Genomic DNA, 17,557 nt, shown 5'->3' with positions numbered 1-17,557 from the left:
CCTGGATCAACTTGTACTATGAGCTATCTTCCATAACCCGTATTCCCTCACTTGCTAAACACCATCCAACCTTCATAAAGCTATCTAATGTATCAGCCTGTACAATTGATTCAGGGAGAGAATTCCACATCATCACTGTAAAAAAAAACCTTCCAAATATTTAGGCCTTAATTTTTAATCCCTCTGTCCCTCCTAAAAAGGGTGTAACCATTTCAGTTAAAAGCCCAGTCACATGTTTCATCACACCAGGCCTCACTGATTAAATTATATCATACTTTTTAATAGCATAAGATTAACTTTAGCTCTCCCATTTTACCGGACAAACTCTGTGCATTTGCCAGCACACAGCAGAGGTTACTACTTTCCTTTTGTAATTTACATTACTTGATGGAGAATAATATATTTAATATAAGCCTGTTCTCCTTGTAACAGAGAGACCTCCTTAGCTGTAAACTGTATCTGCTCCCCCATGACTCCTTACTAATCCCTCTGGCCCGCCTCAACCTAGTTGCCCCATAATTCTTTGGCTCAACCCCCCTTGCCTATCTTAAACACTCCTCCAACCTCTTCACCATTCTTTCCCCTAGCACAGTGGATCCCCTACCATTGAGATGCAAGCCTTCTTGACTTAATAAGTTGTACCCCAAAGAAAAATCAAGCCAGTGCTCTAGGAACCCAACCCTTCCTTCCTATATCAAGACTTGAGCCACACATTTTAAGAAAAAAACCCATTAAACTACTTGAATGCTACAAATACATGGGGTAAAGACACATGGAGCTACTAGCAGCAGCTACTTGTTGTTGCCAAAGCCATAGACAACACTGAGAATTAGCCGTGACTAGTAGCTGCTACTAGTAGCTCTGTGTGTCTTCACCCCAAGGTAGCAAAGTTTTTAATACAAAGTTTTACATTTTTGTTTGCTAAATCTCCTGAAGTTCAAGTTTGAGTTTTCATCTATCTTCACTTGGTATCACCATCAAGGCAAATGCACTTATGTTGCCAGTCAAAATGATCTATGCATTAGCTTTGATCTGGCTACAGAAGTGGATTTGTCTCAAAGATAATCCCACAACATGACAAAGAAATCAACGTCCCCACAAGATAAATACGAGGTAGCTATATTGTTACCATTCAGCCACTGTGCATTTAAAATTTTATCTGGTTGGCACAGCTCACAATCAATCAAAAACAATGCCTTCAGGCCTCCTTTTTTATGAATGGAGGGCACCCATCAGCTTAGTTTCAGTGTTATATGATCCAAATGATTGCCAAAAGGGTTTGCAGTTTCAAGTGGCTGGGTTCCAAAAGCAGCAAAAGTGACATACCTACCTACTAGTGATCAAACCAAATGTTGAGATATTGGAAAAATGATAACGTGGATAAAAATAAACGTGGTTAGCTTTAATCATTGACAGGGATCTATTCATTTGAGTTTCTGTGGCAACTCCCTATGACTTCTAAGAGTACATATCCCACCTTTCCTTATCACCCCAAGTAATCGTATTGGCAGAAGAAAAAATAAAATAAGACTTTACAGATCCAAGTGGGCACACAGGGAAGGCCCAAGAGCAAGGCATAAAGCTCGGGGGCAAGGGATCCACATAAGAATTCATAGTCAGTTTGGTGGAGCACTTATATAATCATGAATCATACACCAGAAAACGAAGAAAAAAAAATTGTACTGTTAAAATTGACTTTTTTTCAAATTACATACAAATAAGTGCATATTCCTATAAAGTGATGTTCGCATATCTTTAAGATGAAAATTATCATGGCAATAGTTTAGGGTGATCACAAAGAAGATGTGTACACAACTATTCACGATGTAACACTTTTAATATTCATGGAAAAAGCTATATATAACGCAATCTTGAAATATTCACAATCATGCTTTTTCTTTGTATTTACAAGTGTCAAAATAAATGTTAATATGTTGTTTATTTAAACTTTGTATATAAAGAGAAAAAGGTAGAACGTTAATACCCATACTTAACACCTATATAACCGGATGGTAAGTGAAGAAAATGCTATACATCATGAAAAATATCAACTTATGTGAGAATACAATTATGTATAAAAAGTTTTGTATTGACAATTTCTGTACATTTCCATTATATTGTCCCTGACTTTGAAAGTACCTTGCCTATTACAGAAAAAGGCATTTTACTGTAAAATTATGACATTCCATCACAGGCAAAGTCTGCAAATTCCAGTTATTTTTTTTACAAATGAACCACTACTCTAGAGTAGAAACCAAGCACACGCAAATTGTTTGAATCTTGATGTTGTAAACACATAGCTTACATTTGTAAATTAAGTTTATTTCTAAAAATGAAAACTAAATAAAAAATATTTTCAGACACTGACATAGGGGAAAAAAACCTGAATAGAACGTGAAATGTTTTCATAGCAACACTACCCAGTATTATCTAGGGTAGGGGATAAATGAGGTCACTGAGAAAACAAAATATATTCCTGATGCTGTTTAAAATGTCCCATGATCAATAACAGAAAAAATGATTAAAATAAAGTGTTCCAGTCTTTTGTTGCCTCCATTAGGTGCCTTTGCCCATGACCAACCCATTCGTCCTGATTGTCAAATATCCTACCACAGAACCAGCAATGGAATTTTGCTTTGTCTTGATTTTCGGATGTGTTTTTCACAATTTTATAATTGTTTTTACTGGTTTTCTTTAATGTCAACTTGAGCACAAAACGCTCATTCACCGGGCTTATGGGCTTTGCCCTCCTGCTACGTCTTCCAGTTAACCCATCAGAAATTGCTCCTGCAGCACTGTTTAACTTTGACTCAAGAAGGGCCTCAAGTGTTCTTTTTGACAATGTCACTGTTAAAACGTGGCTGCTGAATTTTGAGATGGTTCTCATTATATTTACTACTCCGGGAATATCTGCATCAGGGTGATTCAGCACAACAACAGGCTGATTCTGTTGGGGGCACGTCACAACTTGGCTGGCATTAAAAGGATACAATCTTAATGTCTGCACAATATCTTTTGGTGGGCTTGGTGTTGGAATGTCTATTACAACATCACTTGTGTAGTATACTTTCTCTTTACATTTCCTATGCAACATTTTCTTTCGTGGCAGTTCCACAAATTCATCAACTGTTTTTTTCTTGGCAATCTTATTTTTAAAATCAAAGTCTCCCGTGCAGCTGCTAGAATCGGATGCTTTCCTTTTCAATGATTTGTTTCTGGTGTTCCAAGTGTTTGCAATGCTTGGTTTGCAATTTAATTTATTTGCTGCACAGGGTTGCAAAAGTGTCTGGTGGCTGCTTGTGGAATACAAATGATCTTTAACTGAAGCAAAATTTGGTCTTGGCCTCAGAGACCATTGGGAGTGTTCAGTGATACCCTGATGAGAAGTACTACTAACAGCATAGGTGTTCTCTGGAAAAGAGGGATTTTCAGCACTGGTATCCTCAATTTTAACTTTCACTAGTGAATTATCACTGCTGTTACTGCTAACAAATGAGGTTTCTTTTGCTTCTTCTGTGTTCTTTGGTTGAATATTCCAGGGCAGGAATCTGGCAAAAGTTTTTGGTGATTTGGTTGGAGCAGATTTTGGTAAAACATAATTTAATAAGACAGCTTGTTTTCCATCAGGCAACAATGCATAAACAGGTTGCTTTTGAACAGACTTCTGATTTCTTACAGATTCCAAATTGCCAGCTTTCCCTACTGAAGAATTTGAATTCATGTGATACTGAAGTAAATTCAAATTAACAGGAAGCTTATTTGCTGGAGTAGAACCAGAAAGGATTTTAGCAGGAAGGTTATTTACAGTTCTGTCTTTTAATTCTGCATTCATCAAATATGGCGCAGCAGGTCGCTGCAGCCTCTGAAGTGGAAATTTTCCTTGGTAATTTCCTGCAGTAGCAACAGGAGACGCCATGGTCTGAGGATTTCCATTGGACACATTTCTAATTGTTCCAAAAGGTCCATTTGTTAATGTTAATACCATGTTGGATTTTGCATTTACAGGAGTATTAGTGTTGATGCCTGTGTTACTTTGAGTGACAGGTTGACTTGCAGTCATTTTCAAGCCACTCTGATGGGTGGGTAAAATTGGAAGCAGCAATGCATTTGAATTTGAAGGCAATAAAAGTGTGTTAGAATGAGGATAGCCAGCATTCTGTGGAGTTTTAACTACTCTGAAAGCAGGTGAGCTGCCAGCTGGCCGTGCTATTCCCAGCATTTTTTCTTTTGCCAGCTGCTGATTCACAATTGCATCTGAATGTGCTTTAAGTAGATCTCCTACTTTTGAGGGGTGGGGTGTCTTGATGTCTAATGCAGAAGATAGTTGTCCTTGCATGAATGATGAAGCAGAACCTTTCGATATGTTGTCACCACTTGTTAAGCGAGGGTCAAATCGTGATGCTACATTAGGTAACCTAGTAGATGTTGGTGTACTGTTACCAGCAGGATTATTTTTAGATGCAGCGAGCCTGTCATATAATGTTTTATTTTCTTGCAACATGTTATGAAGGTAAGTATTTTTCACAATTGATGAAGAAGCTGGTGCCCTATTTTGCAATGAGAACACAGATGTAATTCTTGGCATAAACAAGATATTGTCAGACTTACTATTTTTTACCAATAAGGTTGCTGGCTTGTCACGCATGTGTAAATTTCCACCTAAATAGTTATTCTGAGGCTTTATGTTAGTGTTTGTAGAGTTCAATCCACCGGGTCTGCTAGCTGTTAATGAATGCAATACTGAATTTCTAATCTCGCTATCTTTAGTGTACAATGTTTTAGACAGAGCTAATCCACTATCGCTGCTGTGTCGATGTCTTGGCAAATGCTGCATGCTAGGATTTAGATTTGAGGGATTTGGCATTCTACCCTGACGCATAGGCCCTGCAGCAAACTCATAGCCATGATTCCGTTCCTTTTGCATATTCTGTTGTTCATTAATACTGTATTCTTCAGGCTCTTCTTTAATGTTGCTTGCTCGGTCAGTACCAATAGAAGAGTTAGGAATAGTACTGCGACATACTAAATCTTTCCGAAGGCTTTGCAAAAAAGCTTGGCTGGCAGCAGTCCCCTGTCTGATAAGGTTTGGTGTGCCATGTCTGATAGGATGTGATTCAGTTCTGGGCCTGAATGGGACACTAATTTTTTGCAAAGAAGCAACAGATGTAGGGCCTAAGGACATATTAGGTTTAAATGATGGTGCAGGTCTTCTGTCAACACCATTTGAGGACACCTCAAATGGTCTCAGACCATGGGCTTGAGGAGTCAAACTTCCTAATTTTGGAGGTGGTGACTGTAGTGCTGCTCCTGATTGTTTATTTGAAGGTAGCAATTTGATTACAATATTTTGTTTTCCATTCACCATCTTGTAACCCATGAATGTTGCACTGTAATTAGCTGGAACATTAATTTTATTGTTCTTAACCATTAGCACGGTTGGACCATGAACTGCATTTTTTAACACATTTGAGTTAACTTCTTCATTGTTGCACTTTATAGTTGTCACCGATGAAATGCCATCTTGAATTGTTTGATCCATATTATAGGTTGAAATGGCACTCATAGCCTGGCTTTTATCAATGGAATTATATTGCAACCCGCTTGTACCTTGACCATCATCTTCGTCATTCTCCATTTGACCACGGTTTGCTTCTTTTCTCCATGAACCCTTATCTGAAGCATCTGTTTGGAACGGTTTAAAAACATGTTTTAGTCCAGCAGAAGTCTCCATTTGTCTATCACAACTTTCTTGCAAAAGTTCATCTTTTGTGTGAATTTGTTCTCTGTGCCTGGCTAAAACATGCTTTACAATAAAATCTTTCCTCATTGCACTGTAGTTGCAGTACTGACAACTAAATGGAAATAGTGCACTGTGGCCCTGAAGATGTTTTTGAAATTCTGTTTTTGAGAAGCTAATGTGATTACATTTCTGACAAGCATACTCAATTCCATTATGTCTGTGAATGTGCTGAACAAATGTGCCAACGTCTCTGGTAGAAAACTTACATTTTGAGCAGTTAAAGTGGCCATTATTACAATGCATAACTGTAAAGTGCTTTGTCAAAGCTAGCAAAGTATACAAATAGTCATTATTGCAGAGCTCACATTTAACTAAAGCACTTCGATGTGTCTTTCGATGTTGTTTGAATGTCTGAAAATCATTAGCAGAAAAGTCACACATTTCACATGGATACAAGGGTGATTCCCCATTGTGCATTATGAGAAAGTGTTTTTGAAGATCATTGGGACTGTATCGAATACCATTGCTGCATTTTTGGCAAAAGAAATGTAGAACCTTTGCAGATATATTTGCTATGTCGTCATCCAGTTGAGGTTCTGATTTAATGACTGCATTAAGATCTGCAGAACTATCTAAATTACTTAGGGTTCCTCTCCAGAATGACTTTCTTGCAGTCTGCTTTTTGCTTGTGGAGTTTTGAGCTTTTTCTCCCTTTTCATTACCAGCTGTGTCTGGATCTTCATCAACATCATGTAAAATGCTTTCATTTACAGAAAACGATGACAGAGAGCTTGGTTCATTGGTATCGGAATCATGTTCAGCAAAATTCCACAAATCCTCTTTAGCGGGTCCTGATTCCTCAGTCTCTACAGACAAGTCCTTATTTGGTGATTTCATCGTGTATATATAGTGAAATCAATGATCAAGAGGATCTGATTGTAGAGTGAAGTGTATCTTTAGTTAGCCTATGTGAAAGAAAAATGGATATATGAAAAGGAAAATACAAGATTGTTTACAATATTTCAAATATAAACAGCTTTAAATATAAATGGTATATTAGGGAGCTTCCTCAACCTAACATTTTCCCCTGCTCCAAACAATGCAAACATGCTCTTGTGCTTATGTGTTACAGCTTTCCTAAACATCCACTACAGTTAAGTGGATTTTAATAAGAGCAACAGTTATACTTTAAACCAATAAAAAAACCCTGCCCTCCATAGTCCTCCACACAGGTGTTAACACCTGTAAATGTCCCTGGACCGCGCCAAAACCAATTGCTAAATCCGCATGCGTGTCTGTAGTCTTATGTAGTTAAAAGTCTTCCTTAAAAGGACAACTATCGCAGGAAGGATTAAATATGAAGAGACCTATTTCCTTAGAGTTCTAATATAAAATCATATGATCACTCAAAACTAACTTCTAGAAACAATATGCTGTCAGTACAAATAAATCGATACTTAAAACCAAGGATACAATTTAAAATATTTAATTTTGTATAAACACAAGTTAATTCCTCACCTCACTCAGAGAATGGCACTGCTTCTTTTCATAATTTGCTACAACATATGGAATATGCAGAACCTAAAAATAAACAAAACAGATCTTGTCAAAAAGGGAAAAAATGGATGGGGGAGTTTGGAGGCTGCAGACAGTAAATAAGCAAATGAAGAAGCAATTATAAAAGCAATTTTTAATTAATAAAACACAACAACAATGTGACACCAAGTTAGGAGGTTACCTCTTTTTTTTTTTTTTTAAATGCAAGGTATACAAGAGGTTCACCAGTGTTCACCTGACAAAAATGAAACTTAAGTCACTGAACCCCCATCTATTAGGTGATCTGGCAAATACAAAATCACCATCCATGTATCATTTCAATTTACAATAACCAACCTATCTGCAAAAAAAAAATAAAGGAATAAAACATTACCTCTGTGTGTTTGTATATGGTGTACAAATGCATGAATACAATTCTTGTACAAATCACGTAGTGCCAATGATATTACTCCCCTGTGAGCTGTAGCCATACATTGTTTAATAAATACAACCAAGATAAAGTATACAGTAAGTTATCCACATAGCTAAGAAATAAATGAATTGTAAAACCTTTTAAGTCCCAGCCACATAAAGTTTACTGTACTGAGTTCATTCTCGAGGCCCTCCGGTTTGGTATAATTGAGTTAAGCTGGCCATAGATGTTGAGATTTTTAAAAGATCAGATCCTCATCGCGAGACCACGATTTTCTCGAAACGATCGTACAAATTTACGACCAATTTGCCAGGAAAACAAAGGGGAGCTGCATGCTTGGCCCTGCAAACATAGATAGATTGCACTGGGACCGACAAAGATTTTTTGACCTGGCCGATCAATTTCCTGACAGATGTCGGCCGAAAAATCGTAAGATGTACGATCGTTCAGAATCCCACTAACCGCATGATAATTTCGAAGGATTGGTCGGACTTCCCTAAAATCGGTCGTTCGGCAAGAAGAATCGTCACGTCTATGGGGAGCTTAACAGTTTAATTAAATATCTGTGCTTTGGTGGCCTCCCTGCACCTGTCTGCTACAGTAAATTTACCACAAAGACCTCTCCTTCCTGTTCATCTCCATAATGTGTTCCCTGCTTAAAGATACCACCCCACCCCAACAGTACTTTATTTCAGATAGAAGTGTGCAGTGCTAGGATCCTGCAGAAAGCTGCTTTACTTGCTACACTAAAATATCTGGCAAACCATTTCACTAAAAACAAGTAGCGACTTAATAAGAGAACCCGGTATATTAATGTCAACATGGTGGGAAATAGTGATGTGTGGGCCGGCCCGATACACGCGGTTTACCCACTGGTTAGGCGGGTTAGGGCCGACCTTGCACCCTTTTTCGCAGTGGCCGGCAGCTGCAGCTCTTCTCCTGCTCTCCCCGTCACCATCAAATGCCGGCTTCTGGGTTTGTCTCTTATAGACGCTGCACCTTCTCACCCTGCCCCTTTCATGACGTCATTGGCGGGGCAGCGCTGGTCTATAAAAGCAACCCGGAAGTGCGGATGTGGGAGGGCGCGGGCAGGTTAGGGTTGGGTGCGGTTCAGGCAAAACATATATTATGCTGCAAGCCAATAATAGAGTACTATGAGCAAAGCAGGATCCTTTTGGGGGGGGGGGTGCAAATTTTTACCTACAAATATAAATATCTGTGTACAACATGGTGAAAAAGAAATACGCAGTAACACTTCACCTGCCCACTCATTTAGGGATATCTCAAGTTTAAGTGAAAGGTAACCCATTCTTTTAGGGACAATTTGTCAGCAGATCTACCTGCCTGGTCCCCTATGTATCAGAAATGGAGCCATTATTATTGACAATTGTTTTCCCTCAATATCAATGAGGTCTTCCAGCTAGTGACAGTAAGGTTTCTACAATTTCAGGGAAACTGAACATGATTTCAAAAATGTAAATTGAAATAAAGCTCCAGTATTACTTTTACACATTTGTCCATAACAATTTTTTAAAAAAACTTTTGAAATAATGCACTTGCATTGATGGCAAAGAAGTCTGGGGATGATGCACCTGGATTGTAAATCTGCAGATATTTTAATATTCTTTTGTAGCACTTCCATATTCATTTAACCTATATTCTATAATTACAGGAAGTCTCAATCTTTAAGTTGTGGGATAAGCTTACTGCTTTCCACGGTGGGTCCGGGTGCTCATGCCAGGGGGCGTACATCACAAAAATTCAATAGTAGGCAGGCATCAATACGGAACACAAAGCATAGATGTTGGTGCAGGGCACACTGGCAACTCACGTACGTATTGATCAGACTGAAGTTTATGGATAAAAAATGAATACTTTATTTATATAATCACCTCTCGCCTGACACGTTTCGTGTCACTGGGACACTTATTCATAGGCTTGTCAATCCGGAACACCACAAAGTATAATTCAGGAGCCCAAAATTCAAAAAATACAAAGTTTTTATTTTACATTATATTTAAAATGAAACAGTCTAGGTGCACTCCCACGCATCCTTTTATCTGTACAATTTAAGAAATGCACTTTTGCTGGAATGCAGGTCGCATTTTCATGTTGCTGCAAGGCCCATAAACAGCTTTGATAAGCAGTTTTAGACAAAATTTCTAGGTCTTCCATATCCCTTGATTAGACGAAAAGTAGCATTCTAGGGATTGTGAACTTGTAGGACGAATGAATGAATTAGTTAGCAAGGACCTTTTTCCCCCCTTGAAAATTCAATCAGCCAGTGAAAATATAAAGGCCCATCATAAAGGGGTTAAAAAATAGCATTAGAATGATGGCTTATTTTTATGATCAGAAACTGATGCCAAAAAGGCACGTTTTTAAAAATAAATGCACTTGTAGAGAGACTATTAGCTCATAAAATACTTGATCACTGATCTACATTTGGTTGCAGTAATCGTTTTACCATCAATTGAACAAATTCTTTTTCACAGGCCTTTTCTCATCAGTTTTTTTTTTTTTTTTTGGTTTAAGTAACGCTCTTAAATTGAGGTCTCCAGCTGCTGACAAATAATTTCTACAAAAAAAGTTGCATCCATTAATCAAATCTAATGTCACACAAAACCACACACAAGCTGCGGTGATATAAACTACATTCACATAGACTAAAAATGCAGTCATTGGTAAACTGCTTTGCTGTAAGAAAGTGATTTTAATAAAGGAAGTTAATACAAGTCAATGGGAAGAATGAACTACAGGTATGGGATCAGTTATCCGGAACGCTCTTAATTATGGAAAGGCCATCTCCCACAGACTCCATTTTATCCAAATATTTCAAAGTTTAAAAAAAAAAAAAATCCTTTTTCTCTGTAATATTAAAATAGTAACTTGTACTTGATCCAAACTAAGATACAGGAATTGGATCAGTTATCCGGAAACCCGTTATAAAGAAAGTTCTGAATTACAGAATGGCCCATAAACTCCATTTTATCCAAATAATTCAAATTTAAAAAAATGATTTAATATAAAAACAGTACCTTGTACTTGATCCAAACTAAGATATAATTGATACTTATTGGAAGCAAAACCAGCCTATTGGGTTTATTTAACCTTTAAAGGATTTTCTAGTATGAAGATCCAAATTACGGAAGACCCCAGGTCCCGAGAATTCTGGAAAACAGGTCCAATACCTGTATAATTAATCCTTATTGGCAGCAAAACAAGCCTATTCAGTTTATTTACTCTTTACATGAAATTTTAGTAGACTCAAGGTATGAAGATCCAAATTACAGAACGTTATCTAGAAAACCACAGGTCTGGGGGATTCTAGATAACAAGTCCTAGACCTGTATTAGGAAAACCCCTTTTTTCATAATAGAGCACAATTTTTATTTTTATTAGGCCTTTTCAACTGCAGGATTCTATAGATGGAGCCAGTTCAAATACAGCCAAATAAAAATAAATATTTCATGAATTGCATATGTGGAGGCTTTTCGATTAAAGGTCAGATTTTAGTGGTTTTAGAGGTTTTTCAAACCATGACTGCACTCACAAACTCAAACCACTAATGTCATTGAATTAGAATTGTTAAAAATAAGAATATCTCTAAAACCTCTAGAAATTCGAGTTTTTAGGACAATTTCTAGCAAATAAAAAAATCCAAAAACCTCATCCTTGCAGCTTAAGGATGGCTTTGACCGCATGTTGTCAACTCAATTCAACTCCAGAGCTTTTATCTGCTTAATTGATAATGACATAACGAAGGAATTGCCCACACCTGCCCATAAAATAGCTTTTGAGTCAGTGTCCAATTACTTTTGAGCCCCTGAAATGAAGCGATTGTGTTAAAAAAAGGCTTTAGTACCTTTAAGTTTTCATACAATCTTTTAGTTCAACCCACTGAATTAAAGCTGAAAGTCTGCAGTTCAACTGCATCTGAGTGATTTCATTTAAAATTCATTGTGGTAATGTACGGAACCAAAATTAGAAAAAGTTGTGTCTGTCCAAAAATTTATGGACCTGAAAAAAAAAAATTATAATCTTTATACAACTTACGATGGCCATAGATGTTAAAGGTGCCCATACATGGAGAGATCCGCTCGTTTGGCGATGTCGCCAAACGAGCGGATCTCCCTCCGATATGCCCACCTTGAGGTGGGCAATATCGGGCTGATCCGATCGTGGGCCCTAGGGCCCAACGATCGGATCCTAGCGAACGCAAACGGGCGGTCGGATCGCGGGGCCGCATCAACGAACAGATGCGGCCGCGATCCAACGGGATTTTTAATCCCATCCGATCGAGATCTGGTCGACTTTTGGCCAGATCTCGATCGGGGAAGCCCGTCTGTGGCCCCCATACATGGGCCAATAAGCTGCCGACTCGGTCCGTCGGCAGCTTTTAATCGGCAAGTGTATGGCCACCTTTAGACTTTTAAAAGATCTCTTCATTATTGTAAGACCAAGCTTATCTTGAAAGATTGTTTCAATGTAAGATTTGTCCATCAACTAAAAAAGACAGTTTCAAGAGATATTGTCTAATTGAAGCCAGGAAAGCTGTGGGTTGATGTCTGCTTGGCCCTGCAAACAATTGGATAATGGATTCATTTCACTGAATGATGAAAATCTAACTAACCTGCCCAAATATCTGTGGAAAAATTGTAAGATACACAATGGTTCGGTGCCACTAACGTAACAATAATTTTGACTTGGATTGCGCTTAAAACGGTCGTTAAGGAGAGAAAAATCTTAACGTCTATGGTGAAATTATACAAATACAGCCACAATACTGTAGGACAAAGTTCATAAAGACAAAAAAATAAATAAAAAAAGTTGGTTCTCAATAAGTCAATATAATGAACAGGCTTTTGGGAGGTTAAACAAGCATTTATGCTTCAAACTTGATAGTAAATGTTTTTCATGTTAATTCATGTCCAAGTCTAGCATTAAAGGTATGGGAGGTTAAACAAGTATTTATGCTTTCAAACTTGATAGTAAATGCTTTTCATGTTAATTCATGTCCAAGCCTAGTATTAAACAACTCTCCAAATATTAAAGAAACTGTCCTAAATAAAACAGAAGAGACCATTATAATAGTCTATTTCCTTACATCACCAAAAGAACACAAATCAGCGAGATGAGTTGATGTTTCCCAAATTTTAGTTGCAGAAAAAGACAACGGAAAGTTGCTTAAAGTTTTAATTGAAATAAGCCGAAGTTGGTTTCTTTTGTTTTTTTAAACCCAATTCAAAGGATTTTATTCAAAGCACACAGAAAAGGCTTATCTTCAATCCAAGCTAAAAAAGTATTTTGATTCATTTATATAGTGCTAAAAAAAATTTCTAATGTTGGAGCTAAAGATAAAAATGTACAATATCAATACAGCTTCTAACTTGTGAGATTTTGTTGGCATGTCATTTCCAATATTAGAAGAGTGAAAACTTTCAAATAGTCACTTCTCGCCCACCTGTTATTCAAGAAGAAATCCATTACATTAAAAATATTAGAAAGATGGCCAGTTAAGCCATAGTATCTAGTGGCATATAACTATATAAAATGTCCAATTCAGGTGTTTTACTTTTTATTTTTCTTTGGATGCATGGTAAATATATAAGAATTTGGTTATTCTTTAATGAGAGCCTTATTGTGTACATTTAGTTAATAATTACTGGTAGTTACTGTTCTTACTGATTTGCCAAGGTAAAATGAGTTCTGTTCATTAGGCTCCAAGACGTACTTGTAATGGTCAAAAAATCATAAAATACCTTTGGCTGGACCAATTTTGTATATATCAGCACCCATATTTTATTACTTTGGTCAAATATTTTTATTTTTTTTAAAAAAAAAAAAGGTTTTTGTTTTAAACCATTACCTGATATATTATTAATAATACTTTAATATAGCACAACTGAAAATAAGAATGTGTGCGTTAACATTAAATATATAACAAAAATAATTATATTTATATATACACACATATACTGACTGATGGATTAGGCAAAGAGGTCCCTATCCATTATAGCATAAAAACACGTATCCAATTTCTGATTCATTTAAAAGAAAAACCTCCTAACACCCCCATGCAATCTTTATGACTTTCTTCCATGAAAGGAGGGCTTCCTCAATAAATAACAGCTAGCTTGACAAATAATTGTACCCAAAAAAACAGAAAACAAAATGTGCTGAAAAAAAGTTGTGGCCATTTTTCGATTTTAATTCTCTATTGATATTAGTGCCAGCACATTCTGCAGATCATCTATCAATCACACAAGTCCCTGCCCCAAAGGAGTTTGTTATGACTAGTGAACAAACATCTATAAAAGACAAGAAAATTTAATATATTGTGGCTTATTTCTAAATTCTTGATAACAGTAGTAGGGATGGGTGAATTTTTTCGCCTCGTTTCGCCAAAAAAATGAAGCCCATAGACTTGTATGGCGACGTGCATCAAAAAAAAAAAAAAAAAAAAAAAAAAGACACGTGTCAAAATAATTTTGCCGCGCTACAAAATTTTTTTGACACCCATAGACTTTAATGGGCGTCTCCGGCGAATTTTTGGTGAAGCGAAACGGGTCAAATTCGCCCATCCCTGAACAGTAGTCAATCACTAACTTTGAAACAAAAAAATCGTGGAATAGCACCAACCATACCACATTCCCAACACAAATACCACACCTACCCAATAGAACTCAAACCTGAGATCTCTGCATGGGCAGGAAAAACTGTAACCCATATTGAAATGAACCGAGTGAACAAATTATTGAAATATCAAATTTAAATTTAATTTAATATAAATATCAAATATTACATTTCAATTATTTTCCTGTATTTTTTTGTATTTGTATCTAATAAAATCTTGAGGAAAATAAATAAATAAGGATGGTTGAGGATCAAAGAAAAAAAAAAATCACAATACAGGTTCATAAAAGTAGATTCAAGTAGCAAAACACTTGTAAGAAGCCTATTTATCAACACTCATTTTAGTGGCTTTAAAAAAACACGAATAAACGAATCAACTCTAAAACCACAAATGCCATGAAAGTTATTAAAAGGTAGGAATATAAAAAGCATGAATGAAAAATGCTGAACAACACGCTGAAAAAAAAATACAAAAACCTCTAGAAATTCACGTTTTTCGGACAATTACTAGCGAAAAAAATCCCAAAAGCAGGAATGGCTAAAAGAAGGTCTACGGGTGGTGGCAGACGGAGAGATTAATTGCCCAGTGACAAACGGCCTCTACCATGGCAACATCGGAAATCTGAAGCAATCCCGCTGGCAATTCGTATTCTTGCCGGCATGAAAGCAGTTCGGGGAGATTAGTGATATTTGTTGCTGGGTGACTAATCTCCCTGCCACCACTCTAATAGGATTCGGAGCAGATCCCAATGACTTTTATAGGACCTCGACTGCTTTTACTTGGCGGGTTTTTTAAAGTTTTTTGTGTTTTTTAGATTTAATAAATCTAATTTTCAAAAACATTAAATTTTTGGAGAAAAGAAATACAATTTTGATAAACAGGCCCCTTAGCGTTGAAGCCAAGTTCACTCCATCTTAAAAATATGGCAGTTATTTAAGGTGCATTGGGACAGAACTTTGAGTTACACTGTCACAGAATTTGGAGGTACGCGGCGACAGAACTTGGAGGTACACCGTCACCGAATTTGGAGGTACGCGGCGACAGAACTTGGAGGTACGCGGCGACAGAACTTGGAGGTACGCGGCGACAGAACTTGGAGGTACACGGCGACAGAACTTGGAGGTACAGGGCGACAGAACTTGGAGGTACACGGCGACAGAACTTGGAGGTACACGGCGACAGAACTTGGAGGTACACGGTGACAGAACTTGGAGGTACACGGCGACAGAACTTGGAGGTACACGGCGACAGAACTTGGAGGTACACGGCGACAGAACTTGGAGGTACACGGCGACAGAACTTGGAGGTATATTGTGACAGAACTTTGAGGTACACAGCGACAGAACTTGGATGTACACGGCGACAGAACTTGGAGGTACACAGCGACAGAACTTTGAGGTACACAGCGACAGAACAACTCACGTTTTTGGGTCGGCGTGTTGACATTTTGCTTGGGTTAATGTCAAATTCACAATGTTGTTGATCCGCTTCACCCCAACTTTGACATTTAAAAAAAAAAAAATGAAGGTGATACAAAAATTTTTTTTTTGCATTTTCATGATTTTTGCGCCTAGATGAACATTTGTCGTCTTCGGTAAGGTTCACCCTTGTCAGGCTGGTTGCGTAGCCAAGGAACGCCAATGCGATGACAGCCATTGGCAATTACAGACTCACATGATATGCAACAATTATGAGGTAATGACATGACACAAAGTGTTCTAAAAAAAAAAAAAAACACATATTCCAAGTGTATGTGTGTAGTTGTTGAGTGCAATTTCCAACTGCAATGTGCTGTGCAGGGTCTGTGTGTTTGCTGTTGGCTTCCAATTTATAAAATACTGAAGTAACAACGTGAGCTGCTTATTGAAGTGTTCTAGGGAGGCACATATGGCTGCTCACTGCAGCTACAAGCAGCCACCACACCTGGGGGGACAACATGGATCCCTAGTAAGGCTATAGCAGGGCATGTGGGAGAAACCACTGACCAGTCAATGGTGCAGAGCAATCAATAGTCATGACAAGGCAGCATGTGACCCCACAGGTACACATGGAATCAAATAGGGCGGATTAATCCGTTCAAATGTAACACGAAGCCCAAAGGTAGTGTTTTTTTTTTTGCCAGCGCGGACGAACATGCAGACACGGCAGAGAACCACCCCTCATGTGACTGAGCCCTGATAATAGAGAGCGGCCATTAAAGAGGCGCCGTGTCCATGTGGGGGAGACCTTCCCTAGCGACCCCATGGCACCCCACCTTCGGGAAGTTTCGGGAACTTTCGGCAACTTCACCCGAGCGCTATTTTAACCGCTTCCCTAAGCAGCGTCCCCCTCCGCCCACGTCCAGTGCAGAGGAAAAAAAAAAAAGTCAACCGAACTTTCAAGCTGCTTCATTATTCAATGGGGGTAAGACCCCAGAAGGAAAATGACGCTAAGATTACTACGGACGTAACCCCCTCGACAGACTACCCTTTTCCCTTTGCCCAACCGCTGCGCTCGCTGATAAATTACCTTGATTTCCTCAACTGCTGCCCGAGTTTGCCGTTGGCGGCCATGACAGTTACATCCGGGAATTGTCCCTGGTTTTTTCGGCAGACCTAAAATGGACTCCAAGCCGAGACGGCGGAGTGATACGTGCTCCACCTTGTCCCAGTAACAAGGCAGACAATGCTTTGCCCTAGAAACAGGAAGTGTAAGGAGACGTTCATTTGCCCAGTTTTTTTGCTTATATCTATTGTTTTTCTTTTTTTTTTTGTATCTTTCACCTTACCTTGTTTTCCACACTGTTCTTTTTTTAATATTCATTGAGGAAATGCAACCCCAGAGCTCTCACAGGCAAAGATCTATTGGATTGTGTTGTGGCACTATTTTTTCTTTTTTTTGCATGGCAAGGTCTGTGCTTGAGGTTGCAGTGTGGTTCAATGAAAAGCTGATTTTTTTAGTTGCATTTAGTCAGTTATTGTTGTAAAAGACACTTGTCAAAAATATACTCAAATGTGAATTTAAAAAATGTAAACAAATAAATGCTCCATATTTCTGTGCCATGGATTTATGAGTATGTTGTTTTCCAGACTGTCATTTGTGTATTGAGATTGTGTTTTTGTTTTATTAATAAAGCAGAAATTTAATGTTACATTTATGGGGATTTTAACCCCCCCCCAAAAAAAACAAAGTTTGCACAATGAAAGAAAATGTCATTAAAATGAACTTTCCA

General features: G+C 37.9%; 1 protein-coding gene across 2 annotated transcripts; it reads right to left on the bottom strand.

Moving 5' to 3' along the window:
- Positions 1-1,381: 1,381 nt before the first annotated feature.
- Positions 1,382-17,257, bottom strand: znf518a.S (zinc finger protein 518A S homeolog). Of its 2 annotated transcripts, XM_041570919.1 has the most exons (4): positions 16,855-17,257; positions 7,259-7,321; positions 6,106-6,705; positions 1,382-5,682 (listed from the first exon to the last, which is right to left on the bottom strand). In XM_041570919.1, exons 3-4 carry the CDS (start codon positions 6,635-6,637, stop codon positions 2,522-2,524), a joined length of 3,693 nt encoding a protein of 1,230 aa, XP_041426853.1. In that variant the 5' UTR covers positions 6,638-6,705; positions 7,259-7,321; positions 16,855-17,257; the 3' UTR covers positions 1,382-2,521. The 2 variants fall into 2 exon arrangements, with proteins under 2 accessions (XP_041426853.1, XP_018082905.1); XM_018227416.2 differs by having other exon boundaries at positions 1,382-6,705; positions 16,855-17,256.
- Positions 17,258-17,557: the final 300 nt, after the last annotated feature.

Source organism: Xenopus laevis, chromosome 7S, assembly GCF_017654675.1.
Source record: "Xenopus laevis strain J_2021 chromosome 7S, Xenopus_laevis_v10.1, whole genome shotgun sequence".
Taxonomy (NCBI): domain Eukaryota; kingdom Metazoa; phylum Chordata; class Amphibia; order Anura; family Pipidae; genus Xenopus; species Xenopus laevis.
Note: the sequence above shows the minus strand (reverse complement) of the source record. Positions and strands in the feature narration are given on the sequence as shown.